General features: G+C 44.8%; 1 protein-coding gene across 2 annotated transcripts in view; it reads left to right on the top strand.

Moving 5' to 3' along the window:
* Positions 1 to 15,369, top strand: part of LOC125457750 (uncharacterized) — a 167,900-nt gene that overhangs the window by 135,870 nt on the left and 16,661 nt on the right. The window contains exons 59-61 of one of the 2 annotated variants that reach the window (XM_059651129.1): positions 3,923 to 4,039; positions 5,282 to 5,398; positions 12,538 to 12,654. In XM_059651129.1, the coding sequence (XP_059507112.1) occupies positions 3,923 to 4,039; positions 5,282 to 5,398; positions 12,538 to 12,654 (351 nt within the window). The remainder of the gene's footprint in view (positions 1 to 3,922; positions 4,040 to 5,281; positions 5,399 to 12,537; positions 12,655 to 15,369) is intronic. The other variant, XM_059651130.1, reaches the window with a different exon arrangement.

The raw sequence follows: 15,369 nt of genomic DNA on the forward strand, positions 1-15,369 counted from the left end.
GTGTGTAGAGCTGGATGAACACAGCAGGCCAAGCACCATCAGAGAAGCAGGAAAGCTGACGTTTCGGGCCTTGACCATTCTTCAGAAATGAGGGAGGGGAAGGGGATTCTGAAATGAATACGGAGAAAGGGGGAGGCAGAGAGAAGTTGGATAAAAGAGTAGATAGGTGGAGAGGAGACAGATAGGTCAATGAGGCGGTGTTTAAGCCAGTAAAGGTGAATGTAGGTTGGGTGTTAGGGAGGGGATAGGTCAGTCCAGGGAGGATGGACAGGTCAACGAGGTGGGATGAGGCTAGTAGGAAGGAGATTGGGGTGGGGCGTGAGGTGGGAGGAATGGTTATGAAGGCGGGGATGAGCTGGGATGGTTTTGGGATGCAGTCAAGGGAAGGGGGGATTTTGAAGCTTGTGAAGTCCACATTGATACCCTTGGGCTGCAGGGTTCCCAAGCGAAATATGAGATGCCGTTCCTGCAGCTTTCGGTTGTCATCATTGTGGCAGTGCAGGAGGCCCAGGAAGGACATGTCGTCCGAGGAGTGGGAGGGGGATTTCAAATGGTTCACAACTGGGAGGTGTAGTTGTTTGTGCAAACCGAGCGTAGGTGTTCTGCAAAGCAGTGACCAAGCTTCCACTTGGTTTCCCTGATGTAGGGGAGGCCACAATGGGAACAGGAGATGCGGTGTACCATATTAGCAGATGTGTAGGTGAACATCTGCTTGATGTCGGAAGTCTTCTTGAGACCTGGGATGGAGAGGCAGGTGTAGCACGTCCTGCGGTTGCAAGGAGAAGTGCCGGAGGTGGTGGCGCTGGACGGAAGTGTGGAGTAGGCAAGGGAGTCACAGAGAGAGTGGTTCCTCCAGAAAGCAGATAAGGGTGGGGGGAGGAAAATGCCTTTGGTAGTAGGGTCAGAATGCAGATGGCGGAAGTGTCAGTGGATGATGCGTTGGATTCAGAGTTTGGTGGGTGGTATGTGAGAACGAAGGGAATTCTGTTTTGGTTGCTATTGTAGGTAGGGCATTGAGGGATGAGTTGCCGGAAATGAGAGAGACATGGTCGAGGGCATTTTCGACCACTATGCAGGGGAAGTTGAGGTCCTTGAGAAACGAGGACATCTGGGATGTCCAGGAGTGGACTGCCTCATCTCGGGAGCAGATGCAACAGAAGCGAATGAATTGGGAATAGGAGATGGCCTTTTTGCAGCAAGGTGGGTGAGGGGAGGTGTATTCTAGGTAGCTGTGGGTGTCGGTAGGCTTGAAATGGATGTTGGTTTCCAGGTGGATGCCAGAGATGAAAACAGAGAGGTCCAGGAAGGAGAGACAGGTATCAGACATGGTCCAGGTGAACTTAAGGTTGGGCTGAAAGGCGTTAATGAAGTGTATGAACTGTTCAAGCTCCTCTTAGGAGCATGAGGTGTCACTGATACTGTCAGTCATCGATACAACGGAGGAAGGGGTGGGGAATACGGCCAGTGTAGGCATGGAGGAAGGATTGTTCCATGTATCCTGCAAAGAGGCAGGCATAGCTTGGGCCCATGTGGGTACACATGGCCTTCCCCTTTGTCTGTAGGAAGTGGGAGGAATTGAAAGGGAACTTGTTGAGGGTGAGGACGGGTTCGGCTAAGCGGATGAGGGTGTCAGTGGAGGGGGACTGGTCAGGCCTGCGGGACAGGAAGAAGCAGAGGGCCTTTAGGCCATCTGTATGGGGAATGCAGGTGTACAGGGACTGGATGACCATGGGAAAGATGATGTTTTGGGGACCAGGGAATTGGAAGCTTTGGAGGAGGTGGAGTAGTTGCGTGGTGTCACAGACCTATGTAGGGAGTTCCTGGACCAAGGGGAAGAAAACGGAGTCGAGATAGGTGGAGATACGTTCGTTGGGGCAGGAGCAGGCGGAGACAGTGAGCCGACCAGGGCAGTCAGGTTTGTGGATTATGGGAAGGAGACAGAAGCGGGTGGTGTGGGGTCGGGGAATAATGAGGTTAGAGGCTGTGGATGGGAGGTCACCTGAAGTGATGAGGTTGTGGACGGTTTGGGAGATGATGGTTTGGTGTTCAGGGGTGGGATCATGATACAGGGGGTGGTACGGGTTATGAACGTCTTGTGTGGGAGCCTTTGGGTTTAATGCACACTCACAATCTTCTAGCTAACAAGAACATTCATTTTCACAATGCAAAATTTACATTTCAAATTTGATCAAGCACTTTCAAAATGACACAATTAACAATACTGAACTAGATCAATCAATGGAACACTGGCCTGAACTACACTGTATCATACTAACTAATTAACAATTTCTTCAGTGACAGATAAAGGGAATCTAATGCATACCCTCAGAGCAAATTTGGGGTGGGGAGGTCATTTCATTCCATGGGACCATGACAATGGACACTGAGCCACCCACTAGCTCTGTCAGAATCACGCTCAGATGCAAGAAGACCAAGGGACTCCTTATTGACAATCCATTCTTCAATTGAAGTCGTTAGGTGTGCAGTTCATCCAGCACCAAACAAGCTTATCCCCATGCCACATGCCCAAATAGAAAAGACCTGAAAGTTCACTGTTTGGTTTTCAGCGGGGATAGGTAAGGTTACATTTTTTGGTACCTCTCAGTTCCTGATCGGGGGCCTAGCATTGGAAAGGAGTCGGCTGTAGAAAATCCCCTTCCTAATAAAACCATTCTGCATCACAAAATCAGCAGTCACCACAGCTCCGTGGCCAGTTCATTCCAAGCTACCAGGCTCTAATTAACTGTTTGCTCTTGATCATCTCTATGAAGTAGCAGACAAATTGATACAAATAGTCACCATGACTTTCCATAATATCTGGGGTGTACCTGTAGAGGAGAGGGTCCTGTCAGTTTCCAGCATACATAATATTGAGAAAAATTGATTTGCTTTATTGTTGTCATGTGTACCCAAGTACAGTGAAAAGTTCTGTTTTGCAAGCTGTGCAGGCAGATCACAGCAAACAAGGACATATAGATCATCAGGTGCTTAGACAGAGCAAGCCATACAAGGTTACAACTGCACAAGAGGCACACAAAAGCAAGGTTGACATTTGATTTGAAATTCGTGACGCCCATTTATCAATCTAACAACAGCATGGAAAAAGCTGTCCTTGAACCTGTCAATACATGTGTTCAAGCTTCTGCATCTTCTGCCAAACGGAAGAGAGTATAACCAGAGTGGAAGGGTTCGTTGACGATGTTGGCAGCCTTTCCATGGGAACAACAAATGTAGATGGAGTTTGTGGATGGGAGTTTGGCTTCCACGATGGCCTGGATTGTGCACACAACCTTTTGTAGTTTCTTACAGTCCTGGCAATCCGTTATGTACCCAGATAGATTGTGTTCTATCATGCATCTATAAAACCTGTTGAGGGTCCTTCTGGACAAGTTGAATTTCCAAAGTCTCCTGAGGAAGATGAAGCAGTGTTGCGCCTCACAAAATCCAGAGACAGTTATGAAACTGTATAAAATATATATAAAATGATATCAATAGTAGAAGGTAAAGTACATCACTGAACTAAAATCCCAGGGGCTGTCAGAGAATGACACATTCCCCAGGAACATTGCATTAATGGCATTCTTTAAAATTTTTCACTGTCTCATAGGCCTTCTTTCAGAATAATTCCCAGGACAAATTGCTAATTCTGACTATGAGCATGTAACTGAAGAACACACCAACATTAAATGTGTGGATGCATTATCTTCAACTCATCTTTCATCTTCATTGTCTTTGGAAATGATCAATAATTATTATTTACAACTGTTGTAATTCATTGGGTTTGCTGCATTCTTGAAAAAACTACCAATGGTATGATGCTAATTGTGCACAAAGCTGTGTGATGTTTAAAGATTATAAGAAAATTTAATGTAATCACATTCCATATCTAAACTCCCAACGTCTATTACTCCGTCAATTCTAGGCAATGGGACATCTTGTAGTGTCATTAATCCATGTGACAGTTCACCCTGTTCACCCAATGCTGACTGCAATGACACAGCAGGAAATTTCAGCTGCACATGTAAAGAAGGATTCACAGGTAACGTCATGACCAGTCCAATCCACTAGACAAGCTCTTTCAAATGGAACATTCGATTTAATTAAAGCCAGATCTTACACCAAGCCAATCTAAAATGTATTGCAGACATTTGCAGAAGAAAGTCAAGTGATGTCCAACTCAGTTGATGAATATTTAGTTTATCTCCTGTTGGAATGCTGCAGGTAAATCAGGACGACAAGCAGTTTATTCATGACTGAAGAGACACTCCATGACTGAGACTCAGCAAGAGGAGACACTTTGGAACTGTCAATATCCATAGTCACTGGTCTTGATTTTCCGATCGCTGGCTGGTTGGAAACCAGATGCACCCAGACAGAGCTGCACCTGGAGTCCTCACAAGTTTTGACTCACTAACTATCCAGAATTCCAACTGACATTTACACACTTTCAATGAGCAATTTCCCCATCTCCAGAACCCTCTGAATAGATGCCCTATTCTGAGGTAAAGTCAGAGATTTGGATTGATCTGATTCATTTAACTGCTTAGGTAACCAGGAAGTGTTACAAGAATAAGATCTGGTTGAATTACAATGTACCAAAGCCATTACGCATCAATGGCCAGATCGCTCAGAGCTGGCATTTTCTGGTTGACTGCTTGGCCTTGATGACATCTGTTAAAAAACAACCAAATTTAAACTAACAATTGCCATGAATGTCCACAATACCTGCAGTGTAATTGTAGTGGAGAAGGTTCTATCAGTTTGTGACTTTTCTTATTACAGTGTAAGCCACAAAGTCTAAAGGGAGCATGTGTCATGACAGAAGATGAAATCTATATGAAAGGATACATTAACAAAAAGTAAAGTACATCACTGCACTAAAATTCCAGCGGCTAGCAAAGACTGACAAACCCACCAGGAACATTGCATTAATGGCATTCTTTAACATTTTACACTGTCTCGTAGGCTTTCTTTCAGAAAAATTCCCAGGACAATTAGCCAAATCAGCTATCGGCATGTAACTGAAGAACACACAAACAATAAATTTGTGGCTGTATTATCTTCAACTTATCTTTCATCTTCATTGTCTTTGGAAATGATCAATTATTGTTATTTACAATGTTGTACTTCATTGGGTTTGCTACATTCTTGAATAAACCATCAATGGTATGATGCTAATTGTAGACAAAGCTGCGCCATGATGTTTGAAGAACATAAGAAAGATTAATGTAATCACATTCCATTTCTAAACTCAAACCTTCTATTACTCCTTCAATTCTAGGCAATGGGACATCCTGTAGTGTCATTAATCCATGTGACAGTTCACCGTGTTCACCCAACGCTGACTGCACTAACACAGCAGGGAATTTCAGCTGCACATGTAAAGAAGGATTCACAGGTAACATCGTGACCAGTCCATTCTACTTGACAATGCTTTTTCAAATGAAACCTTCAGACTCAGTGAGTGAAGAACAACCAATCTAAAATGTTTTGCCGATAGTACGAATTTCTTCTGCAAGCGTCCAACTCAGTTGATGAATATTTAGTTTACTTCCTGTGGCAGCGCTTCAGTTAAATCAGGATGACAGGCAATTTACTAATGACTGCAGACATTCTCGATGAGTGACACTTTGCAAAAGGAATGCATACGCAACTGTAAATTTGCATAGTCACTGTTCTTGGGCTTCTGGTCTCTGGCTGGTTGAAGACGAAATACATCCTAAGATGGGTTCACTAGGATCCCTCACAAATCTCGATACACTGACAACTCAGAATTCCCTCAGAAATTTAAACTTCCAAAGGGCAAATGCCCTGCCTCCAGAAACCTCCGTACATATGTCCTGTTCTGAGGTGAAGTCGGAGAATTTGGAGGGATTTGACTCACTTACCTAGATATTTACCCAGGATATGTTTGAAGAATAAGACCTGACCAAACTACAATGAGACAGGAGTACTGACTATTGCAAGCACCCAGGTTGAATAACCTCTGTTTCACTGACTTGGCTTCCCCTACAACAATCACCATTAAACCTCCTTCTCTCCACTGCACCAACTCAGATTTAACACCATGACCCTTCCCAATTTCTGAACCCATAATGCATTCTAACCCATTTATCATCGACCTTGTCCCTGAACCTATCAGGCAGCCTAACCCTCTGACAGTCCACTTCTCACCCATTGACAGCCAAAATGTTTACCGTCCTATTCTGTAACCGCCATATCAATCATCCTCCCGTTTCACCTATCCATCAGATACCATTCCACCTCATGGACCTGGCACCGACACCTCTCACCCATTTACCTTACACGGTTTCCTTCTATGAACAGCATTCCAAACAGGGTTTTGGCAAGTTAAATAGGGATTACTTACCAGAACATGTTGATTGTGTCATAAATAGGGAATGTGGATTCCAAAGAACAAAGAAAATTACAGCACAGAAGAAGGCCCTTCGGCCCTCCAAGGCTACGCCAATCCAGATCCTCTATCTAAACCTGTTGCCTATTTTCAAAGGATTGGTATCCCTCTGCTCCCTGCCCATTCATGTATCTGTCTAGATACATCTTAAATGACACTAACGTACCAGGCTCCACCACCGCTGCTAGCAACTCGTTCCAGGCACCCACCACCCTCTGCGTAAAGAACTTTCCACACGTATCTCCCTTAAACTTTACCCCTCTCACCTTGAAATCATGACCCCTAGTAACTGAGACCCCACTCTGGGAAAAAAACTTCTTGCTATCCACCCTGTCTTACCTCTCATGGTTTTGTATACCTCAGTCAGGTCCCCCTTTACCTCCGTCTGTCTAATGTAAATAATCCTAATCTACTCAACCTCTCTTCATAGCTAGCACCCACTATACCAAGCAACAAACCTTGTGATCCTCCTCTGCACCCTCTCCAAAGCATCCACATCTTGCTGGCAATGTAGCGATCAGAACTGTATACAGTCTTCCAAATGTGGTCGAACCAAAGTCCCACACAAGTGTAACATGACCTACCAACTGTTGTACTCAATATTCCGTCCGAAGAATAGAAGCATGCCATGTGCCTTCTTGACCACTCTATCAACCTGCATTGCCACCTTGAGGTTACAATGGACCTGAACATGCAGATCTCTCTGTGTATCAATTGTGCCCAGGGCTTTCCCATTTACGGTATAGTTCACTCTTGAATTGGATCTTTCAAAATGCATCACCTTACATTTGCCTGGTTGAACTCCATCTGCCATTTCTCCGCCCAACTCTCCAATCGATCTATATTCTGCTGTAATCTCTGACAGTCCCCTTCACTATCTGCTACTCCAACAATCTTCGTGCCATCTGAAAACTTGCTAATCAGACCATCTATGCCTTCCTCCAGATCATTTATGTATATCATAAACAACAGTGGTCGCAACACAGATCCCTGTGGAACACCACTGATCATAGTTCTCCTTTTTGAGAAACTCCCTTCCAATACAACTTTCTGTCTTCTGTTGCCCAGCCATCTCTATCCATCTCACTTGTACACCCTGGACCCTATGCGACTTCACTTTCTCCATTAGCCTACCATGGGGAACCTTATCAAATGCCTTACTGAAGTCCTTGCATATGACATCCACATCCCATCCCACATCTATCAACTTTGTCACTTCTGCTAAGATGCAACGGTCCTGTGTGGTTTGAAGCTTTGGACCTCTTGGTATCCTTTCACAACATTAATCTCATTGCAAAAAAATGTTTTTCAAAATTTCCATTTAATGAATGAGATGGAATTATTTTGTTAACCATGGATGAAATTTATAGTTGCTGTTGAACATTCTCAAACTAACATATCCTGTATCTCTTTGGGAGTAGGTTTTGTAGAGGTGTGCAATTTCTTTGAATGTATGCACTCTTAAAATTTGTTTTGCATGGTCATATACATGCTATAACTTGACAGGACACAGTCGTGAATGTGAGATAACAAGGTGTAGAACTGGATGAACACAGCAGGCCGAGCACCATCAAAGTAGCAGGAAAGCTGACGTTTCGGGCCTTGACCATTCTTCAGAAATGAGGGAGGGGAAGGGGATTCTGAAATAAATACGGAGAAAGGGGGAGGCAGAGAGAAGATAGATAAAGGAGAAAATAGGTGGAAAGGAGATAGATAGGTCAAAGAGGCGGGGTTTGTGCCAGTAAAGGTGAATGTAGGCGGGGTGTTAGGGAGGGGAAAGGTCTATCCAGGGAGGATGGACAGGTCAAGGAGGCGGGATGAAGCTAGTCAGAAGGTGACTGGGGTGAGGCTGGAGGTGGGAAAAATGGTTATGAAGGCCGGGATGAGCTGGGATGGTTTTGGGATGCGGTCAGGGAAGGGGAGATTTTGAAGCTTGTGAAGTCCACATTGATACCCTTGGGCTGCAGGGTTCCCAAGCGAAATGAGATGCTTTTCCTGCAGCTTTCAGTTGGCATCATTGTGGCAGTGCAGAAGGCCCAGGATGGACATGTCGTCTGAGGAGTGGGAGGGGGAGTTGAAATGGCTCACAACTGGGAGGTGCAGTTGTTTGTGCAAACCGAGCGTAAGTGTTCTGCAAAGCAGTCACCAAGCCTCCACTTGGTTTCCCCGATGTAGAGGCGGCCACAATGGGAACAGGAGTTGCGGTGTACCATATTAGCAGATGTGTAGGTGAACATCTGCTTGATGTAGGTAGTCTTCTTGGGGTCTGGGGTGGGGAAGGGGGGGGGGAGGTGTAGGGGCAGGTGTAGCACTTTCTGCAGTTGCAAGGAGAAGTGCCGGAGGTGGTGGCGCTGGAGGGAAGTGTGGAGTGGGCAAGGGAGTCACAGACAGAGTGGTCCCTCCGGAAAGCAGATAAGGGTGGGGGGAGGAAAATGCCTTTGGTAGCGGGGTCAGATTGCAGATGGCGGAAGTGTCAGTGGATGATGCGTTGGATTCAGAGTTTGGTGGGTGGTACCTGAGAACGAAGGGAATTCTGTTTTGGTTGCTATTGCGGGTAAGGCATTGAGGGATGAGTTGCCAGAAATGCAAGAGACAAGGTCGACGGCATTTTCGACCACTATGCAGGGGAAGTTGAGATCCTTAAGAAATGAGGACATCTGGGATGTCCAGGAGTGGAATGCCTCACTCGGGAGCAGATGCAGCAGAGGCGAATGAATTGGGAATAGGAGATGGCCTTTTTGTAGAAAGGTGGGTGAGGGAAGGTGTATTCTAGGTAGCTGTGGGAGTCGGTAGGCTTGAAATGGATATCGATTTCCAGGTGGATGCCAGAGATGAAAACAGAGGTGTCCAGGAAGGAGGGACAGGTATCAGACATGGTCCAGGTGAACTTAAGGTTGGGCCAGAAGGCGTTAGTGAAGTGTATGAACTGTTCGAGCTCCTCTTGGGAGCATGAGGTGTCACCGATACAGTCATCAATATAACGGAGGAAGGGGTGGGGAATACGGCCAGTGTAGGCACGGAAGAAGGATTGTTCCATGTATCCTGCAAAGAGGCAGGCATAGCTTGGGCCCATGTGGGTACACATGGCCTTCCCCTTTGTCTGTTGGAAGTGGAAGGAATTGAAAGAGAACTTGTTGAGGGTGAGGATGGGTTTGGCTACGCGGATGAGGGTGTCAGTAGAGGGGAACAGGTCAGGCCTGTGGGACAGAAAGAAGCAGAGGGCTTTTACTCCTTCAATTCTAGGCAGGGGGACATCCTGTAGTGGGGAATGCAGGGACTGACTGACCATGGGAAAGCTGAGGTTTTGGGGACCAGGGAATTGGAAGCGTTGGAGGAGGTGGAGGGCTTGCGTGGTGTCACAGACGTACGTAGGAGTTCCTGGACCAAGGGGAAGAAAACGGAGTCGAGATAAGTGGAGATACGTTCAGTGGGGCAGGAGCAGGCGGAGACAGTGAGCCGACCAGGGCAGTCAGGTTTGTGGATTATGGGAAGGAGACAGAAGCGGGCGGTGTGGGGTCGGGGAATAATGAGGTTAGAGGCTGTGGGTGGGAGGTCACCTGAAGTGATGAGGCTGTGGATGGTTTGGGAGATGTTGGTTTGGTGGTCCGGGTGAGATCATGATACAGGGGGCGGTACGGGTGTGAATGTCTTGTGTGGGAGCCTTTGGGTTTAATGCACACTCACAATCTTCTAGCTAACAAGAACATTCATTTTCACAATGCAAAATTTACATTTCAAATTTGATCAAGCACTTTCAAAATGACACAATTAACAATACTGAACTAGATCAATCAATGGAACACTGGCCTGAACTACACTGTATCATACTAACTAATTAACAATTTCTTCAGTGACAGATAAAGGGAATTTAATGCATACCCTCAAAGCAAATTTGGGGTGGGGAGGTCATTTCATTCCATGGGACCATGACAATGGACACTGAGCCACCCACTAGCTCTGTCAGAATCACGCTCAGATGCAAGAAGACCAAGGGACTCCTTATTGACAATCCACTCTTCAATTGAGGTCGTTAGGTGTGCAGTTCATCCGGCACCAAAGAAGCTTATCCCCATGCCACATGCCCAAATAGAAAAGGCCTGAAAGTTCACTTTTTGGTTTCCAGTGAGGATGGGTAAGGTTACATTTTTTGGTACCTCTCAGTTCCTGATCGGGGGCCTAGCATTGGAAAGGAGTCGGCTGTAGAAAATCCCCTTCCTAATAAAACCCTCCTGCATCACAAAATCAGCAGTCACCACAGCTCCATAGCCAGTTCAATCCAAGCTACAAGCTCTGATTAACTGTTCGGTCTTGATCATCTCTATGAAGTAGCAGACAAATTGATACAAATAGTCACCATGACTTTCCATAATATCTGGGGTGTACCTGTAGAGGAGAGGGTCCTGTCAGTTTCCAGCATACATAATATTGAGAAAAATTGATTTGCTTTATTGTTGTCATGTGTACCCAAGTACAGTGAAAAGTTCTGTTTTGCAAGCTGTGCAGGCAGATCACAGCAAACAAGGACATATAGGTCATCAGGTGCTTGGACAGAGCAAGGCATACAAGGTTACAACTGCACAAGAGTTGCACAAAAGCAAGGTTGACATTTGATTTGAAATTCGCGAGGCCCATTTCTCATAACAGCATGGAAAAAGCTGTTCTTGAACCTGTCGGTGCATGTGTTCAAGCTTCTGCATCTTCTGCCCAACAGAACAGGTTGGAAGAGAGTATAACCAGAGTGGAAGGGTTCGTTGACGATGTTGGCAGCCTTTCTATGGGAACAATAAATGTAGATGGAGTTTGTGGATGGGAGTTTAGCCTCCGTGATGGCCTGGGTTGTGCACACAACCTTTCGTAGTTTCTTACAGTCCTGGCAATCCGTTGGGAACCCAGGTAGATTGTGTTCTATCATGCATCTGTAAAACTTGTTGCGGTCCTTCTGGACAAGTTGAATTTCCAAAGTCTCCAGAGGAAGATGAAGCAGTGTTGCGCCTCACAGAATACAGAGACAGTTATGAAACTACATAAAATATATATAAAAGGATATCAAATCTCCTGTGGCAATGCTGCAGGTAAATCAGGATGACAAGCAGTCTATTCATGACCGAAGAGACACTCCACGACTGAGAGGAGCAAGAGGAGTGACTTTGGAACTGTCATAACGCATAGTCACTGGTCTTGATTTTCCAATCACTGGCTGGTTGGAAACCAGATGCACCCAGACAGAGCTGCACCTGGAGTCCTCACAAGTCTCGACACACTGACTATTCAGAATTCCAACTGACATTTACACTTTCAATGAGCAATTTCCCCATCTCCAGAACCCTCTGAATAGATGCCCTATTCTGAGGTAAAGTCAGAGATTTGGATTGATCTGATTCATTTAACTGCTTAGGTAACCAGGAAATGTTACAAGAATAAGATCTGGTCGAATTATAACATACCACAGCCATTACGCATCAATGGCCAGATCATTCAGAGCTGGCATTTTCTGGGTGACTGCTTGGTCTTGATGACATCCGTTAAAAACCAACCAAATTTAAACTAACAATTGCCATGAATGTCCACAATACCTGCAGTGTAACTGTAGTGGAGAGGGTTCTGTCAGCTTGTGGCTTACACTGTAAGGAGAAAAGTCACAAAATCTAGAGGCAGCATGTGTCATGACAGAAGATGAACTCTATATGAAAGGATACATTAACAAGAAGTAAAGTACATCACTGCACTAAAATTCCATCAGCTAGCAGAGATTGACAAACCCACCAGGAACATTGCATTAATGGCATTCTTTAAAGTTTTACACTGTCTCGTAGGCTTTCAGAATAATTCCCAGGACATTTAGCCAAATCAGCTATCAGCATGTAACTGAAGAACACAAACAATAAATTGGTGGTTGTATTATCTTTAACTTATCTTTCATCTTCTTGTCTTTGGAAATGATCAATTATTATTATTTACAATGTTGTCCTTCATTGGGTTTGCTGCATTCTTGAATAAACCATCAATGGTATGATGCTAATTGTAGACAAAGCTGCGTCATGACGTTTGAAGAACATAAGAAAGTTTAATGTAATCACATTCCATTTCTAAACTCCAAATTTCTATTACTCCTTCAATTCTAGGCAATGGGACATCCTGTAGTGTCATTAATCCATGTGACAGTTCACCGTGTTCACCCAACGCTAACTGCACTAACAGAGCAGGGAATTTCAGCTGCACATGTAAAGAAGGATTTACAGGTAACATCATGACCAGTCCATTCTGCTAGACAATGCTTTTTCAAATGAAGCCTTCAGACTCAGTGAGTGAAGAACAACCAATCTAAAATGTTTTACTGATAGTACGATTTTCTTCTGCAAGCATCCAACTCAGTTGATGAATATTTAGTTTAATTCCTGTGGCAGCGCTTCAGTTAAATCAAGATGACAGGCAATTTACTAATGACTGCAGACATTCTCGATGAGTGACACTTTGCAAAAGGAATGCATACGCAACTGTAAATTTGCATAGTCACTGTTCTTGGGTTTCTGGTCTCTGGCTGGTTGGAGCCTAAATAAATCCTAAGATGGGTTCACTAGGATCCCTCACAAATCTCGATACACTGACTACTCAGAATTCCCACAGAAATTTAAACTTCCAAAGGGCAAATGCCCTGCCTCCAGAAACCTCCGTAGAGATGTCCTGTTCTGAGGTGAAGTCAGAGACTTTGGAGGGATCTGACTCACTTACCTAGATAGTTACCCAGGATATGTTTGAAGAATAAGACCTGATCAAACTATAATGCGACAGGAGTACTGACTATTGCAAGCACCCAGGTTCGCTAATGTCTTTATTTCACTAACTTGTCTCCCCCTACAACAATCACCCTTAAAACCTCCTTCTCTTCACCGCTTAAACTCAGATTTAACACCATGACCCTTTCTGAGCCCATACTCCCATTTATCAATCACCTTGACCCAGAACCTAACATGGAAGCCTAACTCTTTGGCTGTCAATGGGTGAGAAGTGGGCTGACAATCTTCATCCTATCCTGTCACCCCCATATCAATCATCCTACCTTTTCACTTATCTACCAGAGACCATTCCACCTCACGGATCAGGCACCTACGCCCCTCACCCATTTAGCTTACCTTCCCTTTATCTGTCACTGAAGAAATTGTTAATTAGTTTGTATGATGCAGTGCAGTTCAGGCATGTGTTCCATTGATAGATTTAGTTCAGTCTGGTTAATTGTGTCATTTTGAAAATGCTTGATAAAAGTTGAAATGTAAATTTTGCATTGTGAAAATGAATGTTCCTGTAAGCTGGAAAATTGAGAGAGTGAGCGTTCAATGCAAAGGCTCCCACACAAGATGCTCACAACTGTGTCCTGTTAGGCAGCACTCTTTAATATTTTACATTGTCTAATAGGCTTTCTTTCAGAATAATTCCCAGGACAAATTGCTAAATCTGACTATCAGCATGTAACTGAAGAACACACCAACATTACATATGTGGATGTATTATCTTCAACTTATCTTTCATCTTCATTGCCCTTTGAAATGATCAATTATTATTATTTACAATGTTGTACTTCATGGGGTTTGCTGCATTCTTGAATAAACCATCAATGGTATGATGCTAATTGTGGACAAAGCTGCGTCACAATGTTTGAAGAACATAGAACATAGAACATAGAACAGTACAGCACAGAACAGGCCCTTCAGCCCACAATGTTGTGCCGACCATTGATCCTCATGGATGCACCCTCAAATTTCTGTGACCATATGCATGTCCAGCAGTCTCTTAAATGACCCCAATGACCTTGCTTCCACAACTGCTGCTGGCAACGCATTCCATGCTCTCACAACTCTCTGCGTAAAGAACCTGCCTCTGACATCCCCTCTATACTTTCCACCAACCAGCTTAAAACTATGACCCCTCGTGCTAGCCATTTCTGCCCTGGGAAAGAATCTCTGGCTATCAACTCTATCTATGCCTCTCATTATCTTGTATACCTCAATTAGGTCCCCTCTCCTCCTCCTTTTCTCCAATGAAAAGAGACCGAGCTCAGTCAACCTCTCTTCATAAGATAAGCCCTCCAGTCCAGGCAGCATCCTGGTAAACCTCCTCTGAACCCTCTCCAAAGCATCCACATCTTTCCTATAATAGGGCGCCCAGAACTGGACGCAGTATTCCAAGTGCGGTCTAACCAAAGTTTTATAGAGCTGCAACAAGATCTCACGACTCTTAAACTCAATCCCCCTGTTAATGAAAGCCAAAACACCATATGCTTTCTTAACAACCCTGTCCACTTGGGTGGCCATTTTAAGGGATCTATGTATCTGCACACCAAGATCCCTCTGTTCCTCCACGCTGCCAAGAATCCTATCCTTAATCCTGTACTCAGCTTTCAAATTCGACCTTCCAAAATGCATCACCTCGCATTTATCCAGGTTGAACTCCATCTGCCACCTCTCAGCCCATCTCTGCATCCTGTCAATGTCCCGCTGCAGCCTACAACAGCCCTCTACACTGTCAACGACACCTCCGACCTTTGTGTCGTCTGCAAACTTGCTGACCCATCCTTCAATTCCCTCGTCCAAGTCATTAATAAAAATTACAAACAGTAGAGGCCCAAGGACAGAGCCCTGTGGAACCCCACTCACCACTGACTTCCAGGCAGAATATTTTCCTTCTACTACCACTCGCTGTCTTCTGTTGGCCAGCCAATTCTGTATCCAAGCAGCTAAGTTCCCCTGTATCCCATTCCTCCTGACCTTCTGAATGAGCCTTCCATGGGGAACCTTATCAAATGCCTTACTGAAGTCCATATACACCACATCCACAGCTTGACCCTCATCAACCTTACTAGTCACATCCTCAAAAAACTCGATAAGGTTTGTAAGGCATGACCTACCCCTCACAAAGCCGTGTTGACTGTATTTGATCAAGCCATGCTCTTCCAGATGGTC

This window comes from Stegostoma tigrinum, chromosome 14 (genome assembly GCF_030684315.1).
Source record: "Stegostoma tigrinum isolate sSteTig4 chromosome 14, sSteTig4.hap1, whole genome shotgun sequence".
NCBI classification, from domain to species: Eukaryota; Metazoa; Chordata; class Chondrichthyes; order Orectolobiformes; family Stegostomatidae; genus Stegostoma; species Stegostoma tigrinum.